We start from the raw sequence: 22617 nt of genomic DNA on the forward strand, positions 1-22617 counted from the left end.
GTCCCTCTAGAGAGAAGCATTAAAGACAACAACTTACATTCTGAATAGAGTACCCAATAAAACAATTGCAAAAACACCTTATGAGCTTTGGACAAGTCAAAAGCCTAGTCTAAAGCACTTTCACATTTGGGGATGTCTAACTAAGGCCACATGAAAAGAAATTAGACTCTAAAATAGTAAGCAGCTACTTTATTAGTTATTCTGGGCGATTTAGGGGCTATAAATTTTATGATCCCATAATAAGGAATATTTTTGAGATGGGAATTGCAACATTTTTTGAGGATGTTGAGTTTGGAGGGAGAAATAAGGTTAGAGACATTGCTTTTGATGAGGAATTAGATTCTAACTCAGTTCCTACTGTCACTTTTGATGATATTCAGGTTCTTATACCTATCATTAATCAAGAAGTGAATCCAGAACCTTTACAAGACAGTGTTGAATAACTCCCCATTCAAAATAAGATAATTGTTCCAAAAGAACAAATTCAACAACCTCAAGTACAAGTTCCATTAAGGAGGTCCACAAGAAAAAGGAGAAATGCTATTCTAGATGATTATGTTGTATTTCTCTAAGAACATGAGGATGATAATAGAACGATGGAAGATGATCCAATTAAATTTCATCTAGCCATGAAAAGTTATAATTCTCAAAAGTGGATTGATGCCATGATAGATGAGTATAATTCTATGTAAAACAATAGAGTTTGGTAACTTGTCCCATTACCTGAAGGTGCAAAACCAATTGGTTGTAATGGATATTTAAAACCAAGATGGATGCAAATGGTAATGTGGAGAGTTATAAGGCGCGTCTTGTAGCAAAAGGATATACTCAGAAAGAAGGTATTGATTTTATAGAGACTTTCTCTCCAGTTTCATCGAAAGACTCCTTTAGCGTAATCATGGTGCTTGTTGCTCATTTTGATCTTGAGTTACATCAGATGGATGTTAAGACTATGTTTCTTAATGGTGACATTGAAGAAACAATTATATGGTGCAACCAGAAAATTTTGAGTCAGAAGACTCAAAGAATATGGTTTGCAAATTGACAAAATCTATTTATGGACTCAAACAAACTACCCGTCAATGGTACCATAAGTTTCATCAAATAATTGTTTTGTTTGGTTTTGAGATGAATATTGTTGATGATTGTATGTATCACAAATTTAATGGTAGTAAGTACATATTTCTATTTCTATATGTTGATGACATTTTGCTTGCTGCTAATGATATAGGCTTATTGCACGAAACCAAGAGGTTTTTATCTGAGCATTTCAAGATGAAAGATCTTAGGGATGCCTATTTTGTTTTAAGAATTCAGATACATCGAGATCGATCTCAAGGTATTCTTGGATTATCATAAAAAAGCTATATCGATAAAGTACTCAAAAGGTTTAGCATGCAAAGTTGTAGACTAGGTGACACCTCTGTCGCTAAAGGAGACAAATTTTGTCCTACTCAATGCCCTAAAAGTAACTTTGAAATTCAAAAAATGTAAAAGATTTCCTATGCATCAGTTGTTGGGAGTTTAATGTATACTCATGTATGTACACGTCTGAACATTGCGTACATTGTTAGGATGTTAGGAAAATATTTAAGCAACACTGGTATAGACTATTGGATAGCAGCCAAAAGGGTTATGAGATATATTTAGAGAACAAAAGATTACATGCTTACTTATAAAAAATCAGATCTTTTAGAGGTCGTAGGGTATTTTGATTCTGATTTCACTGGGTGCCAAGGTAGTAGGAAATCTATATCAGGCTATATTTACCTATTAGCTAGAGGGGCTATATCTTGGAAAAGTATCAAACAGACACTTGTAGCCTCATCTACTAAGGCAACAGAGTTTGTAGCATGCTATGAGGCATCAAACCATGGAATATGGTCGTGAAATTTTGTCACAGGGGTATGCATTTTGGAGAATGTAGAAAGACCACTCAAATTATTTTGTGACAAAAGTCAGCAGTGCTGTATTCCAATAACAACAGGAGTTCATTTAAGTCAAAGCATATTGACATAAAGTTCCTAGTTGTAAAAGAAAGAGTGCAAAATGGTCAAATATCCATAGAGCACAGACAAACTCCATGATAGCGGATCTGCTCACAAAGGGTTTACCATCCAAGGTCTTTCATGAGCACACTGCTCACATGGGTGTTACATTGTTTGAGGATATCATGATTTAGTGGGAGTTTATATTTTATTTGTTTTATGTTTGTTTTCATACATTTATGTATTTTGTTATTTTTTGATCAGAAATGAAGTATTCAGATTATTCACTCTGTTTATTGTTTTGAAACTAACATCACTTAAGTTAAAGAGGACCAGCTGGAAATAGACATGTTTAGATCATATTGCATGTAATTTCCGTGCTATTTCCAAGTGGTCCTTTTTAACTTGATTTATTCTAGTTTATTAAGTTTCATTTCAGATTTATTTTATAAATTCTAACATTGTCAACTTGGAAACAACTAGCAAAAACAGTAAAGTCTGCGCTGGGTACATCCTCTGGTTCGGGTTCTTTTAGGTGGCTTAAACCTTCCTCAGTTCAAATGGTTCATTTCGCAAGCACTAATCTAGATCATTGGGTTTTTCAAGAAAGAATATAGATTGACAATTTCTTCCTTCTACCTTGACGATGATGTTGTTGAGTGGTATGATTGGACGCATCACAATCAACAACTCGTCGACTAGTTTTCCTTCACTAAAGACATTAGCAAACGCTTTTGGCCACGACAACTTAAGGGCCCAAATGTTTTCTTTGTGATTATCACTTTAGTTTCAAGGTGATTACAAACTATGTTGCACACACGTTTCAGATAAAATATTTATTTAAATCACAAGCCAATATGGAACTAGAACAATATATATAAAATATGAAAAACGAAAAAAAAGAAGGATTAAAATGTTGGTCTCATAGGTAGATAAGAAAAAATCGACCGGCAGTTAAGGTTTGTTTTCACAGTTTCTTTAAGATAGATTTGGCCTCTCCTTCGATGCTGAAGAAACGTTGGTCGACTGTTTTTCAAGATATAACAATGAGATGAACACGACAGTGGCACAGTTGCAATGATCAACAAACTGCAGCCTTACCTTTGTCCATGAAAACGGTTTAAAAAATATACAGGGAAAATATATCTCGAAATTTTAGAAAATTCAATATCTCTTTTCCTGCATATTATCTAGTTTTAAATAAAATTCAAATGAAAAACTTTTAAGTAATGAACATTTCAAGAGCGATGTCTTTCTCCCTTATCTTCGAAAGTTCATCTTGGTTTTCTTTGATGATATTTCAGTGTATAGCTCCACTTAGGACACTTATTTGGAACATGTTTGGGTGTTTCTTCAACTGTTATGTGATCATTACTTAGTAGCCAAGCAGTCCAAATTCGTTTTTGGGTAGGTTTTGATTGGATATTTAGGCAGAGGCGATTTTAGGGGGGTGGCATGGGCCGCCACTAAACTAAAAAATTACCATTTAAGCCCTCTAATTTTTTTTAAATTTTAAACTAGTAAAGGTAAAATTGTACTTTGGCACTCCTCAAATTATAAAAATTCAATTTAATCCTCTAAAAATTATAAAGATATAGACTATAAAAAATTAAAATTTCATTCGGCCCCTTAAAAAATTATTCTAGCTTCACCCTTGTATTTAGGCCATATATTTATAGCAGTTTATGCTAATAAAATATCTGCTATTCAACAATGGCCTCCTGATACGTGATATTCGCGACAGGTTTTAAAGATTTATGAATGAATCGTTCTTGAGACTAACTTATTATCACGATTAAGGCAAGTGTATCTATCGAACAATAGTATAGTTCAGCAAGACCGGATTGTCGAACCCAAAGGAACCACGAGTACTAGTATTTACTTCATTTTTATTATCTAACCTAAAAATTAAGAGGTTTGGTTATCTAAGCTAATTACTAAACTAAGAATGCACAGAAAGAAAATTTGGGAAAACACTTTTGAGAAAATTCGATTGATTAAGACAATACCTAAGGAAAAATCCACCTAGACCTCACTTGTTATTTGACTCTGAATCAGACGATTTATTCATTTGACTTGATCCATAAGAATCCCTAAGTTATATTATTATCTCTCTCGAAACTAATAACGTCTAACCCTAGGTTGAATAATTGAAATTTCTTTCTAATTAACACCCTAGAATTGCATTAACTCGATCTATGGATTCCCTTATTAGGTTTCACCCTAATCCGGCAAAATCTTGTCATCCTATCTCTAGGCGCGTAATCAACTCCGCTTAATTATGATAATTTTACTCTTAGACAGGGTCTATTCCTCCTCTGAATAAGAGCGTTAACTTGAATATGGGGAATAACTCCTACTCTGCGTCCCCCTCCTAAGTGCCTCCTCAGGTGTTTAAATAGGCTTTAGAATGCCTAAGAGCCCTCAAAATTGGCCTTTTCTGAACAGGGTTATACTTGGGCTCGGCAGGGACACGCCCGTGTGACACGTCCGTGTGCGATTACTCCAATCCGTGGTCAAGGCTGTTGAATAGGCACGGGCGTGTAGTCTACCCTTGTAACTCGTGCTTCAATCCTACTAAATGGACATGGCCGTGTGACGAAGTCTAGGCTGTGTTGATTTCCTACGTGGGTACATTTTCTCCATTTTCGGCCCGTTTCTCACTCTTTTTACTCTCCTATGCTCACCCAAGTATAAAACATGAAATTAAAGGATTAAGAGTATTGAATTCACCAAATCTAAGGAGAAATCATCCGTAAATGCGCTAAGCATGGGATAAAAATATGTATAAATTACGGTTTATCACCTCCTCCGAATGCCAAGGATGTTTGGAGTTTTCTAGGTTTGGTAGGGCATTATAGATAGTTCATTGTCATTTTTCTTCCATTGAAGGGCCAGTGATTGTTTGCTTAAAAAAAAAGGATTTCATTGGACAAACATCTCCACTCAAACCTTGGAAAAACTGAAATGTTATTGAGTTTAACCTTTATCTTTCAACTTTTGGATTTCTCCAAACCATTCATAGTTAAGACGAATGCATCAAAGACGGACAACAGTGTTATTCTTTCGCTAAATAAGCTCCCAAATTGCTTTCTTTATCTAGTAGCTCAGTGACCCAATACAACATGCTTTGACTTATCTTAGGGAAATGTATGTTATTACCCATGCTGGTGCTAAATGGCATCAGTACTTAATAGCAATCTCTCAAGAACCTCATTGAATAAGTAATCCAAACACTGGAGTAGCAAAAATGGCTTGGAAAATTAGTGGGCTATGGTTTTGATATTATATATCATCTAGGAAAACACAATGTGGCTGCAAATGCTTTATTAAGGGTACCATATTTTCAGTTTTTTTCCTCTCTTATTTTGCATTCGCTGTTGTGGAAGAAAATATTCGAACAACTAATACAGAACATCCTAAATTTACTTGAGTTGTAACAACATTGGTTAAAGGGACCCTCAGTCCTTACCTGACCATGTTTTCAAAGATGGGTATCTAATATTTCAAGGGCACCTTATCACTCCATACAAAGCTTTTATTTGAGTTCTACTCTTCTCCTGTAAATGGACATGTAGGTATTGCTCGAACTTTCCATCACCTTTATTCCAAGTGATTTTCTCATCTATTGCCCATTCCTAACTTGGTGTTAGAAGGCATATCCATTGATCAAGTTACTAGCTTCCAAAAGAAAATTTGTCATCATGGTAGTTGTTGACAATTTATCTAAATATGGACATTCATCTATTTACCATCCAATTTCACCAACGATCTGCAGCTATTGCTTTTGTGATTGAAATAATTTGTCTTCATGAAATTGTGACTGATCATGATGTTCGATTTTTTAGTGTATTTTGGCGAAAAATTCATTATTTACAAGGCACCACATTACCTATTAGCACACCATATCATCCACAAACTGATGGTCAAACCAAGGCCTTCAACAAGTGTCTAGAAATGTATTTATAATGTTATGTGGCAGATTATACCAAAACTTGGATACAGATGCTACCATGCATGGCCAAAATATTGGTATAATACATCTTACCAAACTTCTACTCAAATGATCTTTTTTGAGGTTTTGTATGGTTTTCCTCCATTAACAATTAGTCGTTATATTTATGATGCTATAGGGAATTCCTTAGTTGAGGATTATATGCTCGAACGAAATCATAGCTAATCAACACTGATGTGTAGTTTAATTTGACGAAGGAGATTGGGTATATGTTTAAACTTAAACGCCACTCCATTACAAATTAGGAAGTAGATACTTCAGACCTTACCAAGTACTCAAATGTTATTGGTGATGTGGCCTGATTCTGGCAACATTCATCTTATTTTTCATGTATTACTATTTCGCAAATGTGTTGGCACCCTTGATTAGTAAATTTCTTTATTGCATTTGCTAGATTCTAGTTCTATGTGTTACTTGATAAACGTGTAATATCACAGTTTAGCCACTTAGAGGAGCAATGGCTTTATTTCTTGAGATGGTTTCTTGAGATGGTTTTCCTGCTACTTGGGAGAATAAAGATATAATTTCCCTAATTGGAACCTTGCAAACAATTGTGATTAAGGTGTTTGGAAGCTGGAAAATATTTTCCAAAGGGAAAATATTTTACTAGACACGGGTAAAATGGCTTCAATTTGGGGAAAATGTCTTAGTGATTTCATTTCTGTAAGACATTTTCCATTTCCTCTTCATCTAGGCAAGCTTTTTTTTCTTTCGTTCTTCAACTTTAAGCTTTCTTTTTCTTCCATTCTTTAACTTTTCCCATCTCTTTCTTCATCCAGGTAATCTTCTTCTTCTTCCATTCTTCAAATCTCTTCTTTAATTCTGCTTTTTCATTTTGTTTTGGTAATGGGTTTTATGATGTGGGGTTGTGGTTTTGGTGCAAGAACTGATATCAGTCGACTGATATCACTGGTGTCAACAAGCAAGGCTTCCCTAGCCTTAGAGGTATGCATTCCATGAACCCTAAAATACTAAAAACTCTGTTGTTAATTTTTTTACCTCTAATACAATCACTCTTTGACATTGATATAGTTACTTGCCTGTTTTCAACAAAGTGTTTCCCAACTGCCTACCTATCTGTCTCTTGTTTTGGCTAATTAGTATTTCTCATAATACCTATTGCTGTCATTGCAGAGTATTTTTATTTACAAAGTCATTACAGAGTATTTTTATTTCTCATAATATGTAAAGAGATGATAGCAATGCCTTTCGGATACCCTTTTATTCTTCATGACCATTCATCTTGGTTAATTACATAAATAAAAAAAGTTGTCAGTTACCACATTCCGTTTCATAATGAATCAACCTTTTTTAAAAAAAATAAAGAAGCAAGCATGGAATGGGTTATAAAGGCAGAAGCCCTACAACTCAAAGAAGATGATCACATAGAGTTGTGTTGTCTACTTATCTAATCATTCCATGCATTAGTTTGAAACCAAAAGCTTTATTAGGTCCGGTTGGGTCAAGACAAGTGTTTTTCGTTTATTATTATTTTTTGGTATGTATGTGAAACGAGTATGTTAAACTTTTTCTAAGTTTTTCATGTATTTGAAAGGTCATCTTTCCATGCTTGTATTGGAATATGTGTTGGACATGGGTTCCTCAATTAAAATGAAGAGGTTGAGTGATGCAGTTTAAGGGTAACGATATTACAAGAAAGATGATACTGCCTTCATTTCATTTTGTTCATCGATTTATTTGGTATACTATTAAAAGTCCTTTGAGAAGTAATAGTGAGACTTTTGATGCATATCATTATAATAATGGTTTCATTATATGGGATTTGAAAAAGCTATTATATACTAACATATAGGGACATAAGGATGCATGACAATTCATGACTCGACCGGTGCCATACTATAAATACCTGTGTTTGATATGTAACTTATATCCTGCTGAAAGTGATTGTTTTTCCCTTCAATGTACAGAACCAAAAAACGGGGTTCAAGAAGTGAAGCCGGGGCAAGCAACAAAGTGTTCTCAGTCTCCTGTAACATCTGTTTCAAGTGAAGATGAAATTAGAGTCGTGCTGGAGCTAGCACATCTGGATTCAAACACAACTGGATCTAACCTGAAGTGCAAACGTCAACCATAAAATAGGTTAAATTCTGTACATACAAAGAAACCACGAGGAGAAGATGATGGCATGACCAGCGCTCTCTGAGAGATGGCAAGCGCTGTTTCATCTTTAACAGAGAAGAAGGATGACGAGAACACCAACTCCATTTCAATAGAGAATATGATTACAGCAGTACAGGCGCTACCTGACATGGACGAAGGCCTTATATTGGATGCATGTGACTTGATGGAAGATAAAATAAAATCAAAAACTTTTATGGAACTGGATGTTAAACTGAGGAAGAAGTGGCTGTTACGTAAGCTTCGTACTCAGCAGTGTATTTAATCGAGTTGAGTCGAGTTTCAATGGAATGGTTTAGATATGTGTCATAGTGAATGTAGATTCAGTGAGTTGAGTCAGAGTTGTTAGCAAGTAATTTAGCAGCCTAAAGTTTCAATAATCTTATGAAAATGGTCTAGAAATTCTAAATATTTGCTATGATGTATATGTGTATATATAGAAATAAGCTTATATTTTTAATTTGAATATGAAATCGGCTTTGAATATAAATAATTGAGGGTTCAGGGTTATACAAGCTACCATTCATGGTTGTTATCCACAACTATTTTATGTAATGTAACTTACTTCCTGGTACCATCCATTGGTTTTTGACATGAGAATTAGTGTGGTATGGGGAAATTAGAAAACTTGTAGAATCGAGGTGAAGAGCGTTTAACTTTCGAACAAGTTGGACGAGGTGGGACAATGGTCCTTACCGTCTCACCGTTGTTAATAACTCTGCTTAATAGTCTAGCATCCGCTCACTCTAATAAGGTGGATACACTCACCTGAGATCCTTCCCCAAATGGCTGATTTAGCCTCTCTAGTGCTTATGATCTGGTTAAAGGATAATTGAGCAATCTTGATTCAATTAATTGTTAAAATTCCATGAAAATTAACCCACCAGTCCCTCGTAATAATTTTGGGAATTTGGACCGAAAGGATTGGATTTCTATTAATATTTCTTCTAAAAAGTAGATGCAAGTCCTTAAAGTTCCATGGAAATTTTTTTGTTTCTTTATGTGGCAGGTTTGGTATTTCTACAATTTAGTCAGGTAGGTTCGTATATCCTGAATGAGCATGTAAATATGACAATTTAAGTATTGTATTATATTTTATATGATATTTTGAATTGAATATATGAAAAGGATGTTACATGAAACATGAAAATGAATACTAAATAATATAAATTAATTGAAATTATTCTGAAAATCTCGGTAATGCCTCGTATCATATCCCGGTCTCAGGTACGGGTATGGGATATTACATTTAATGGTATCAGAGCTATGATTTAGTCGGTTCTCGGACCAAACATAGTATATGTGAAGTCTAAAAACACATGTCATTAAAATATGTGATAGTGTGATACCTCTCGACTCTAATGAAATTTGTTTTACTTATAGAAAGATATGGTTTTCAACCAAGCTAATTCTGATAATGCTAAAAGCGATACTCAAGTATACGAGGAGAAAGTTGATTATGATGAATCGGTACAAAAAAATCATGAATAAATGTTTTATAATACATGTCGATGATGAATATTATGTTATATGTATTATTAAAAGCAAATTATATTACTACATGAAATATTGTGCCGATGACTAAATTACAAAATATTTAAATGTAATATATGAAGTACATGATAAGGATTATTAGAGAATTATGAATGAATAGTAAATTTTGAAATATATTACATGTATTGAAGATACAAAAGATATAAGTATATGAATTATTGGTACAAGGATTAAATTGTAAAGCATGTAAAAATATTATGTGAAAGGTGTAAAAGTGATATGCATGTATGAAATAATTTGCCCAAGTAGACAAGATTAGAACTACTAGGATGTTAAGGGATCTCAGCATGCTCTCTGAATATTAGCACGCCAGTGCTCTCTGAATATTAGCACGCCGGTGTTTCTCGATATTTAGCACATCGTGTTTCTAATTAGCACATTTGTGCTCTCGATATTTAGCACGTCGGTGTCTCTCGATTAGCACATTTGTGCTCAGATAGCACTTCAAGATTCTCTGCTCATTAGTGCATAATAATGCACCTCTGTATAAGTCTGTATATCCAAGTGTTCTATCTAGTCTCATGGGCCTCTGTTAAATAAAAAGTAAACAATTTTCGTTACAAGATAAAGGATTATCCCGAGTAAAAATGTTAGTTATGATGAAGCAGAACTCGTAAAAGTACGGATAAATGTTTTATAATACTTGAGAATAATAAATGTTATATGAGTAAATACATGAAAATTAAATTATGAGGCTTTACGATCTATACCCCTTTACTAATACAGTTATATGCAATGAAATTCATGAGATTTATATTGATTAAATTCAGAAGCGGAAAGTGAAAAGCTCAATGGTTGAACAATTGATAATGCAGTCAGAACTGAGAATGAGTTAATAAATAAAGATGGGTTCTGAATAGAGATATCAGATTTTTCTTAAACTAGTTGAGATATACAGTATCACTGTTAAAGAAAGAAGTTATTTATGGGAAAATCGATTTATTTAAATATGGTATTTACAGAATAGTTAACTGAAAATTTCTTCCGAATTAGTTTTTTTTTTAGTGAAGTAAATGATGTGAAATTATTGATGACTATACTAGTCAATAGATTGGTGATTAAATTACAAAAATATTTGAATATAACCGTTATAACTAGGTATATTATAGTAAATTTTTGGGATTTTATATGGGTATAGTGTACAAATGATTTCTAACTAAACATTTTGGGTTGAATATGATGGTTGTTTGCAATTTAGAAATAAAAGTGAATGTATGATTCGTAACTTATACAGAGAATTTGCATGAAATTATAGTAGTACTATGTCTATGCATTCTGGAAGAATAAGATGTACAGTGATTTGAGACAAATGTGTTGAAGACTGGGAAAAGAAAAGCAATACTTTGAATTTGCATATAAATGTTTATATCGGGTACATATGTCTTCGTAATCTATTACGACAAATGATGATACCATAATGGAAATGGGATAGAATCTCTATGGTTTTGGACTGGAATTATCTCTGTCTGTGAAAAAGAAAGATGATATTTGAACAATCGTCGAAGATAAGGCAAAGTCTGTATAATTTATTTCGATATGAATGAAATTCTTACTTAATAATTATCTGAAATATGGGTTTCTGAGATCGTCAGATTCATGGTATAGTAATTTTTATTATTTCTGATTGAAATACATGGTTTATATTTTGATTCTAGAACAAGTACAAGAAGTTCGGGATATATAATAATAGTGTACAGTATTGTATGAAATTTTGTATGATTGTAAATGTAGAATTTCATAGTATTTGATTTAATATTGTGAGAAAATGAATATGCAAAGTTGTTTGATTTATGAAACCGAAGAAAAGTGAAAGTGATCGGATTAGATTGAAATAGACTGAAAGCAGTTTTAACAGATGCAAAATTATGTATATCGAGTATTCTGCCAGTGATAAGGTATTTCTTAAGTTGCATGTTGGAAGAAAATTTTGAGATCTAATTGGAAAAGAGAAGTTGAGTTCTCGTTCTGTTTGGGTATCTAAAATTATAGAAAGAATTCAGATAGTAATGAATTGATTGGTTTCACTTCCGAAGCTACAGAAAATTTGTGATGCTCAGAAAATATAGGTCAAATCTCTTATATGTTAGCTTGACAAGGGATATTGAAATTTAAATTGATTCATTGTATAAAGAAAAAGAACCGATCGAGATACTAGCTTGAGAAGTGAAGTCATAGTATTAAGGAAGTAACATGGGAACCGAAAGAAACAGTGAGATTACTAAATCCCCATCTCTTTTAGGCAAATTTCGAGGACGAAATTTGTTAAAGGGGGGGAGAATTGTAATGACCCGAATTTTACCGACACTGAAAAAGTGTAATTTCAGATATCTGTTTATGAAAAATGGATTCGTAAATATTTATTAAAAATATTTACGAAGTAAAATGAGTGGTTAATTAGAGTTTAATTAAGTGAATTTAACTTAATTAAGAGTGATTAGGAAAATGATTAAGTTAAATGAAGTGTAAAAGTTTAATTACGTAATTAAAAAGATAAGGGGACTAAATAGGCAATTAAGCCTATTCTAAAGAATGAGGCGGCAAAACATAAAAATCTTTGATTAAATTATAAATATATTATTAATGTTATTATTTTATTATATTACAAATTAAATTAATTATATTATTATATTTTGAAATAAATTAAAAAAGACAAATGTATGGTGTATATGGATATGGTGACATGTGTAATATTAATATACATACAATTTTAAAATACATGTATATTTACTTATCATATAAGTATATTATTAAATTATATATTAGTATTAAGTAAAAGATATTTATATAATAAATAGATTAAAGAAAGGCAAATGTAAGGATATAAATGGATACAAATGTTAAATAAATATTGGTTATTTAGTAGATTTTTATTGTTATTATATTATATATATAAAACAAATGGAATAAAAAAAAAAAGGAAGATAGAAAAGAAACAGAATGAAACGAAACAGAGAGCAGGGGAGAAAAAGAAAGAAAGAAAAGAAAGAAATGGGGAAAAGGGAAAATTGAAGGTTTGAAGCTTTAAGCTTTAATAGGTAAGTTAATCAAGCCCTTTTTACTTAATTTTGATGTTTTAGAAGTTTCGGAATAAAGTTTTGATGAAATTAAGTTGATATTGTGAAAGTTATTAGATTTCTAGATATTATCCATGTTAAATAAAATGATGAATTAAGGGCTAAATTGATAGAAATTCAAGTTAGAAATGATATAATGATTGAATTGTAAAGTGATTCATAAGTTTTATGCTTTAAGGACTAAATTGAAAGAATTTTGAAATTATGGTTTTATGATGAAAAATAGATAATTATGTCTAAGTTTGGTTAAAAATTGAGTACAAGTAAAGTATGAATCAAGATGGAAAAGCAAGTGAATTTAGTTAGGATTGAATTAAAATTAAAAGTAGAAAATCAACATTTTGCACTAAGACTATTTTGGACAGCAGCAGTAGTCTAAGTTTGAAAAATGACCAAAAATTGTATAAATTTAATTAGAGGATGAATAAAAAATGGAATTAAATCTTATTGAGTCTAGTTTCTTATAGAAGAAACGGTATAAGCAATTGAATTGTAAATTATGAGATATAATGAATTTTGTGAGACAAGGTTAGAATGAATTCAGATTCTCCTGTTCTGACTTTGGAAAATCACAAAAAATTGGAAAAAAATAATTATAGGCTTAAAGTTATATTTTTAGAATCCCTAATGAGTCTATTTTCAGGAGAAATCAATATGAATATTATCTAAGTTTTGTAATGTGAGATAATTAATTTTTAGTGAAGAAGGGTCGAAACTGTCAGACAGCAGAACATGGGTAACTTTAAAGGATAAACTGTACTTATTGGCTAAACCAAAAATTCTTAAAATTTTATGGTAATAATATATATGAGTCTATTTCCAGGGAAAATTATCAGATCTTAATTTTGAGTTTTATAGCTCCAGATACAAATAATTTAGTGACTATGACACAGATGGACAGCTTGAATATCTATAAAAGTAAATAATAAAAATTATAGATAATGTTACTTACAAGTGTGTTATACACATTAAGGATGTGGAATGGAGAGGAGGAGGAGGAAAATATATATGAATATTCAGTTAGCATGGCTAATTTGCATGTTTTAAGCTCATGGACTAAATTGAATAAAAGTAAAACTTTAGGGGGCAATTTTGTAAAAATGTCAAAAATGACTAAATTGAAGGGAATGAATTGTTTTATTATCTAAATTAATGAATTGAATGAAATTATCAATTTAAGATTGGGTGAAATTTGGAAAAATTGTAAATTACCAATATGCCCCTAAATCTTGGTATTTCTGCAATTTAGTCAGGTAGGTTCGTATATCCTGAATGAGCATGAAAATATGACAATTTAAGTATTGTATCGTATTTTATATGATATTTTGAATTGAATATATGAAAAGGATGTTACATGAAACATGAAAATGAATACTAAATAATATAAATTAATTGAAATTATTCTAAAAATCTCAAGAATGCCTCGTATCATATCCCGGTCTCAGGTACGAGTATGGGGTATTACATATCATTTAAAACGGGATATTAGAATATATAACTTTTGGTTTGATGCCTGTATTTGTATTTGAGGATTAGAATTTTACAGTGTTTGCTCCATTGGTAGCCTGCTATCTAAGGTTTTTCACTTGAAATGTCATAAGCTGATTCACATATATTTAGGCTTAAGCTGCCAATCCAATTTTAAGACATTTGCATCTCCATAGTTTTTTCCTTCAAAGTGCTCCTTTTATCTTTGATCTAAAACATGGATTTTTATGCTTTGCATAATATGCTTCAATGTTCACAAAAAATGCCCCAACTAGGAAGTAGGAACCTACAAGGCCATCAGCTTTTTAGCCTCCAAGTAAAGATAAGGGTTGAACCGATCTAAAGCAGTAGTTTTACAATAAGTAGCTTTAGATGTTTATCTTAGTTTAATTTAGAATTTTATCTTTATTTTGGAGATTTTAATTATTTTTAAGAGTTTATAAATATTTGACTTACTTCACCATTATAAAGAATAGATATTTTATTAGTTTAATAAATTTTACTATGTTACTTCTTTTTAAATTTTGAGAAATTTACCTTATTTATTTCCTTTTCAAGGTTGATAGCAATACCTTGTTATTTTCTCATTATCCATGTTTTTAAGTACAAGTTAAGTCTGGGTGTAGGAAGGAATCATTTTGTGACACTCCACATCTTATCCAAACAATAAATTTAAATGCCAAATGTCAGAGTAACTCAAATAATTAACCATCAAAACATGCAAGTTTTAAAATTAATAATAAAAAAAGGTTTATAGATTTGCTTTTTGCTTTTTGCTTTTTGCTTTTTGCGTTTATAAGTAACAGATGCTTTTTACTTTTTGCTTTTTTAATCTGTTTTTTTTATAACAGATTTGCCAACTGCTTCAAACTGGGTGAGAAAGGTGTGGAGAATGATATAGATGTAGATGACAGCACTTCAGTAGAGGAAGTCTGAATCAATTTGGTCACTGTACTAAAAGATTACCTTCAGGTCAGCTTCTTCTTCTTCATTTGGGTAGCTATATGCTGAATAATTAATCATGTTTGTAATAATTGTAATTAGTTGGAATTGTTGGATTGGGCAAGATCGGACCAGCAATAGCAAAAAGAGCCGAAGCTTTCAACTGCTCTATCAGTTACCACTCGAGATCTAAGAAACCAAATACAAAGTACAAATACTACTCAAATACAAAGCCTAGATAACCAGAAGGTTAGCTACTCTTTTATTTTCTTTTTATTTTCGTTTTTTTAAATTACCATTCTTGTTTATCGTAAGATTATTTTTAATGGATCTTTAATGGATCATGTTTTTAACTTATTTCAAGTCTGTCCTTTGATTATTTTTTTAATTTGCTTATGTTGTTTATCCTTAGAGACTTGTTATGCTATCTTTAATTTTTTTAATTTGCTTATTCTGCTTATCTTTGGGATCTCTTTGCTACTGGTTCCAATGCGTATGTTCTTTCTTACAATAATACTGTAAAGGGGATCATTTCTGCTCAATTTCTAACCTTTTAATAATATTATACGTCTAGACATGTATGCTTGCCATGTGAATTTTTTCTACCATATTTTTGTAATTTGTGATTTAATATTTCTATATTTCTATCATGATTTTTAATAAATTTATTTATTGATATAATATGTCCCATCTAATATACAATTATTTCTATCACGATTTTTAATAAATTTATTTATTAATATAATATGTCCCATCTAATATACAAATATTTAATAAAATATTTTATATAGTTTTTAACTTCAATTTAAATTATTATTGAAATATTCTCGTCCGCTTTATCACAAATATTATTGTCCGTTTTATCACAAATATTATCGTCTGCTTTTATCATTTAAGTTAAACTTTTACTCAAAATAAATCATACATTTTAAGCTAAATACGGATGTCCACATAGTGGTTTAACATGTACTTAAGAAAAGATGACTTGTAAAACATAAATTAAATTAATTGTGGACTATTTTAACGCACATGTAATTTGTCAAATAAAACGAATGACATGTATATTATTTAATTAAAATAATTTTTTCAATATTATTTAATTAAATATTATTTAATCCATAACTTACCTGTAAATACTTGATGCTTGATATGTATTATCCATGTGATTTTCCACATCGTCAAAAAAAAACTTACATAATACATAAATATATTTGATAAATATTTAACATAACTTACAAAACTTACATAACTTATATAACTTAGATAAATATATAACTTATATAACTTATATAACTTATATAACTTAGATAAATATATAACTTACATAACTTATATAACTTAGATAAATATATAACTTACATAACTTACATAACTTATATAACTTAGATAAATATATAACTTATATAACTTACATAGCTTATATAACTTATATAACTTACATAAATATATAACTTACATAACTTATATAACTTATATAACTTACATAACTTATATAACTTATATAACTTAGAAAATATATAACTTACATAACTTACATAACTTATATAACTTAGATAAATATATAACTTATATAACTTATATAACTTACATAACTTATATAACCGATATAACTTTGATAAATATATAACTTACATAACTTCTATAACTTAGATAAATATATTACTTACATAAATATATATCATATCATAACTTATATAACTTACATAACTTACATAATACTTAAATATATTTGATATCATAATTTACATAACTAGTTTACTTAAACTTACTTAACTTACATAATATACAAATCAATACTTGAAAATCCCGCAACTTACCTAAATTAGTTTATACCCATTAGAGGCTTAATATTTAGTATAATGACATGATTTAAATCAATTGAGAACATTTAAGTAACTATAATATGTTGTCAACTTTAGATTTCAAGAACTACGAAATGGATAGGAGTTGGATGAAATTGTCAAGGGTAAGCAATTCCTATCAAAATGGAGTACAAACTTTTCTAAATTTTGTATTTCAAAATGCAAGCCAAGAGAATATGATTCTTTGCCCGTGTAAGAAGTGTGGCAACATCAACTGGCATTTTCGTGAAGTTTTCTACGAACATCTAATTATTGATGGCTTTATTCGGGGGTATAAAAAATGGATTTTCCATGGAGAGTGTACATCTAGTGGAACTTCTTCAACGATTAATCCGACTTATCCTGATATTGATTACCATCAGTATGTTAGACAAGATGACATGGAAGATATGTTGTGGGATGCATTTAATATGCATAGTCATGGTGAGCAATCGTTTCCATCTGACTTTATTGCATCCGATGATTGTAATATTGGTGGAAATATTTTTTGCGAAACGGGAACAAGTGCACCTGATGAGGAGCCAAATGAAGAAGCGGCGAAGTTCTACAATTTACTTAATGAAATGAATGAAGAACTTTACGAGGGATCAAAATATTCGAAATTGTCCTTCTGCATTCGTCTATTTCACTTAAAATGTTTGGGAAGGTGGACCGGAAACTCTTTTACAATACTGCTAGAGTTTTTGAGAGAGATGTTTCCGTTTGCAAAAATTCCCCAGTCTTGTCAAGATATGAAGAGACTAATAAAAGATTTGGGCCTTGGGTACGATAAAATTCATAGTTGCCCAAATGACTGCATGTTGTACTGGGGTGATCAGAAAAACCAACAGTCTTGTTATGTTTGCGGTAAGTCTCATTGGATGAATAGTAATACAGAAGATGTGAATACGGATGAAGGTGGGGCACAGTTAAGAAAGAAGCCAGTCAAGGTCTTGCGATATTTTCCCCTAATACCAAGACTTCAAAGGCTTTTCATGTCCTCAAAGATAGCCGAATCTATGAGGTGGCATAATGATCAACGGACCGATGATGGATTATTAAGACATCCTGCGGATTCTTTAGCTTGGAAATCATTTGACAGTAAATTTCCAAGCTTTGCAAGTGATCCTCGGAATGTGAGGCTTGGGCTAGCAGCTGACGGCTTTAATCCATTTAAAATCATGAGTACTTTGTACAGTACTTGGCCTGTAGTGCTTGTTCCTTACAATTTGCCTCCATGGATTTGCATGAAGCAATCTTCATTTATTTTATCAATGATTATCCCTAGAGAGAAAGGTCTCAGAAATGATATTGACATCTATTTGCAGCCACTTATTGAAGAGTTAAAACAATTATGGTCGGGTGTTGAGACATAACCTGTATTGAGAAAGGAGAACTTTAATTTACGTGCAGCTTTGTTGTGGACAATTAATAATTTCCCGGCTTATGCTAATTTATCAGGTTGGAGTACTAAAGGACGTTATGCTTGTCCTTGTTGTACTGCACAAACTTGTTCGAAGTGGTTGTACAATGGGAAGAAGTTCTCTTACATGGGTCATCGTCGGTGGTTAGATGGAAATCATAAATTTAGATTTCAGAGGACTCTATTTTGAGATCAAGAGTACAGAGGAGCTCCTGAGCAAACCATTGGATCTGAAATCTTGTTTATGTTAAAAGATATTAATTTTAGTTATGGGAAGATGAATCAACCACCTAACACGCAAACAAAGAGAAGATCGAGGGATGAATCTGATGATGAATCTGATAGAGAGAATGATCCTAATGAGGCGGACTTGTGGAAAAAAAGGAGTATTTTTTTTGAGTTGCCTTATTGGGAGCACAACATTTTACACCACAATCTTGATGTCATGCATATTGAGAAGAATGTCTGCGAGAACATAATTGGGACAATTTTGAATGTCGATGGAAAATCAAAAGACAATCTTCAGAGCCGACTTGATTTAGTTGACATGAGAATTCGGTGCGATCTTCATCCTCAAGTACTTCCAAATGGGAAATATCGGTTGCCGCCTTCTATTTTTTCAATGTCAAAGGAAGAGAAAGAAGTGTTCTGCATGGTTTTGAAGGATATAAAGGTCCCAGATGCGTATGCGTCAAATATATCTCGATGTGTGAGTCTCAAAGATCAAAGATTATATTCATTAAAATCACATGATTACCACATCTTGATGTAAGATTTACTCCTAATTGCTTTACAGTGCTGTATGTCAAAAAATGTAACGTCCTGTATAATTGAACTATCCAATATAATGAAAGCTATTTGTGGCAAAGTTTTGGATGTTGAAGAACTTGAGAAAGTACAGAATCGAGCGGCTTTGACTTTATGCAATTTGGAGAAGATCTTTCTACCTTCCTTTTTCACTATTATGATGCACTTGGTATTCATCTCCCTCACGAAGGAATACTCGGTGGCCTGATATTTTGTTGATGGATGTATCCTATGAAAGGTGCTAATTTATTTCTCAAGTATTCATTCATTCACCTTTATACATTTAGTTACAGCTTTTGATAAATATTGTATATCGTGTTTAGGTTCCTAAGCAAATTGAAGTCATATTGTCGCAATAAGCGTTATCCGAAGGATCAATTCTTTGAAGGCTACTTGGCAGAGGAGTGCATGACCTTCTATTCTAGATATTTAGAAGATGTTGAAACACGATTAAATAGACCAAGTAGAAATGCTGGGCTCAATGATCATAACTTGGCCGAAACTTATTTATTCCAAAGTTATGGAGAACCAATCGGCAAAGTTGAAATTGCAGAATTAGATGATATATCGTGGATACAAGCATATCGATATGTACTTTTTCACCATGATTTAGTTGAACCGTTACGCAAGTAAGTGCTAAAATTTCCTCATATATTCATCGTTTTGATTTGTTTATCTTCTAACCAATTAAACTTGTTTTTAACATAGTGAGTACAAACAAATTTTGAGATCTCGTGCACGCTCTCGAAGATTACAACATCGAGAGATTAATAAGTTATTCACAGAATCTTTTCATGAATGGTTAAGCCAAACGGTATGTAACTAAAGTTAATAAGTTACATATAATCGCAAAATTTTACATAATACATTTATAATTATTCAATTTACTTTCGATTCAATAGGTTTGGAGTGGGAAGGATGTCAATGACGAAGTTAAATGGCTTTCCCAAGGTCCAAACAGAGTAATAAAAAGATATAGTGCCTTCCTCATCAATGGATACAGATTTCATACAAAGTATCGCGAGAGAATGAGGAGAACTCAAAATTGTGGAGTTGTTGTTAATTCTTCAATTACAAGTTATGCTAGTGCTAGGGACAGTAATCCGATTGAGGGTAATGTGGAGTATTACGGACTTCTTACCGACATTATTGAATTGGATTACTATGGCAGATGGAAAGTTGTCTTATTTCGGTGTGATTGGGCTGATGTTAATGCTGCTCGAGAAATTAAAAAAGATGAATTTGGTTTTACAATAGTGAATTTCTTTCGCTTGATTCACACTGGACAACAATTAATGGACGAGCCATATGTATTTTTGTCTCAAGTGAAACAAGTTTTTTATTCGAAAGATCCAACTGATGAGGATTGGTTTGTTGTACTTCGAAACACCCCTAGAGACTTGTTTGACATGGGTAATAGAAGTAGAGATGACATCGTCGAAAGATCAGAAACATTACCTTTTCCAGAACAAAACTTAGATGAAAATATCCCTAGTACTAGTACACAACATCAATGGGTTCGACATGATGTGGATGAAGATATTTACGAATAATGATGTAGTAAGATTTTATGATTTTTTAATTATATGTAATATTATAATTTTAATCTTGGTCATGTTATATAATTTAACTATTTTATATGTACTATTATTGTTGTAATTTGTTACTAAAACTTTAACTATTTTATGTGTATTGCAGGAAAAATGCGTAGAAGAAGATTACGAGATTTAAGTATTGTCCAGAATACTCCAAATTCGGAAGAAGGAAATAGTGAACAGCAGACAGTTGTTGGATCTTCGAATATGCCGGAGACACTTGATGAGCCTGAAGAATTTCAAAGTAATGTTAAGTTCATTTTACATGTGTTGACTTTTATTATTGATTTATTTGTCAATTTTAATATAATTATAGTATATCATTTTTCAGCTAAAAGTGGTGGGACGCGCAGAGTTCGAGGACGTACGCTGCTTAGAGATTTATACGACTTAGATCCTGTCGAGTGTGTCAAAGTAAGTAGAAATACCCATGGTCAGCCTGTTGGATCTGAAGCTCGACTTTTAGCAGGCTATTTGGGCATTTTAGCACGAAATGCCAATATGTTGCCCATTAACTACGAATCATGGCATCACATTCCTGATAGCAACAAAAATCAGGCTCTCGCTAATATTAAGGTAACAAAATGTGAATGTAATTTATAATACTTTGGTTTAAGTTTCATTTATATTTACATTCTAAACTTGTGTTTTTTTAGGAGAGATTTGCTTTAGAGGTCTCCGATGATTATATCAAGAAGGCATTGGGTAAAAAATGGAGAGACAATAAAAGCACTTTAAAAAAACAATATTTTAAGAAAGATATAAGCCTCGAGGAAAAATTGAGAAATGTCTCGCCGGGAATGCTGAGGTACCAATGGAAAGATGCGGTTAGATTCTGGAATTCAAAGAAAGGAGAGGTATTACATATTTCCAAACTCTTATATATAGTGTTTACTATATACGTAATAATAATTTTATTATGTAGGACCGTGAGCGAGTTGGAACAAGCAGCAGGCAAAAACAAAAATTCACGCACACGGCAGGGTTGAGAAGTTTTGCTTCTGTAGCTGAGGCTGAGGTATTATGAATTTATTAATTCTTTCAAATATTAATAACTTTCTACTATTAAATAATATTTTTACTACTATATTTTAGGAAGTCAAATCTGGACGAAAAATTAGACGCCTTCAGCTTTTTGAGATTACGCATAGGAAGAAAGATGGATCTCCTATGACATCCGAAGCTGGAGAAATTATGGTATATTTACTTAATAATATTTGATTTATTCTAAATATTTATAATGTTTAATTATAATTGTTTAATTCAATTAATCATTAGTAGTTTTAAAGAATGTTAAGTTATGTTGCATTCCTTTTTATTATATATTTCGTTTCTAACTCTTAATTGATTTTTTAGGAGAAACTAAAGGAGAAGAAGGCGGAATATGAAGCGATTGCTTCGACCGATAGTTCTGTTAATCTTGAGAACATCGATAATGTAATTATCACAAGTTTTGGGTCTTGAAAGGTACGGTCGGGTTCGATTTCAAGGATCCGTGTTACCCAGACCCAATATTTTGGATCCGCTCCCAAGAATACATGCCTTCCTAAGTCAAGCTCAAGTCAAGTCGAGGTTAAGAGACCAGATAGCTCAGATGCAAGTGAACACGGTTGAACAAATTGCAAGTTCAACGAAAATATGAAAACTCCAGAACAACTTCGAGCGGAGGGCAGAGAGGGAGGCGGTGGCGGAAGTGAAGGAGGCGTGAGACGAGCGAGGAAGGCAGAGGGCGGCGATGGCGCAGAAGCGAG

The 22617-nt window shown here is 32.0% G+C and overlaps 2 protein-coding genes across 3 annotated transcripts; both read left to right on the forward strand.

The window, feature by feature from the left end:
- Positions 1–769: 769 nt before the first annotated feature.
- LOC108468326 (uncharacterized) lies at positions 770–8098 on the forward strand. Its single transcript, XM_017769216.1, has 3 exons — positions 770–965; positions 1232–1339; positions 7932–8098. The coding sequence occupies exons 1-3, from the start codon at positions 770–772 to the stop codon at positions 8096–8098; spliced, it is 471 nt and encodes a 156-aa protein (XP_017624705.1).
- Positions 8099–12590: 4492 nt separating this feature from the next.
- LOC128296336 (uncharacterized) lies at positions 12591–21507 on the forward strand. 2 transcript variants are annotated; one of them, XR_008286913.1, is made up of 5 exons: positions 12591–12731; positions 15110–15230; positions 15303–15449; positions 20970–21110; positions 21198–21507. XR_008286913.1 is itself a non-coding variant. In XM_053031494.1 (3 exons), exons 2-3 carry the CDS (start codon positions 20975–20977, stop codon positions 21467–21469), a joined length of 408 nt encoding a protein of 135 aa, XP_052887454.1. In that variant the 5' UTR covers positions 15298–15449; positions 20970–20974; the 3' UTR covers positions 21470–21507. The 2 variants fall into 2 exon arrangements, 1 of the variants encoding a protein (XP_052887454.1); XM_053031494.1 differs by lacking the exons at positions 12591–12731; positions 15110–15230 and having other exon boundaries at positions 15298–15449.
- The last annotated feature ends 1110 nt before the right edge of the window (positions 21508–22617 follow it).

This window comes from Gossypium arboreum, chromosome 8 (genome assembly GCF_025698485.1).
Source record: "Gossypium arboreum isolate Shixiya-1 chromosome 8, ASM2569848v2, whole genome shotgun sequence".
Classification (NCBI taxonomy): domain Eukaryota; kingdom Viridiplantae; phylum Streptophyta; class Magnoliopsida; order Malvales; family Malvaceae; genus Gossypium; species Gossypium arboreum.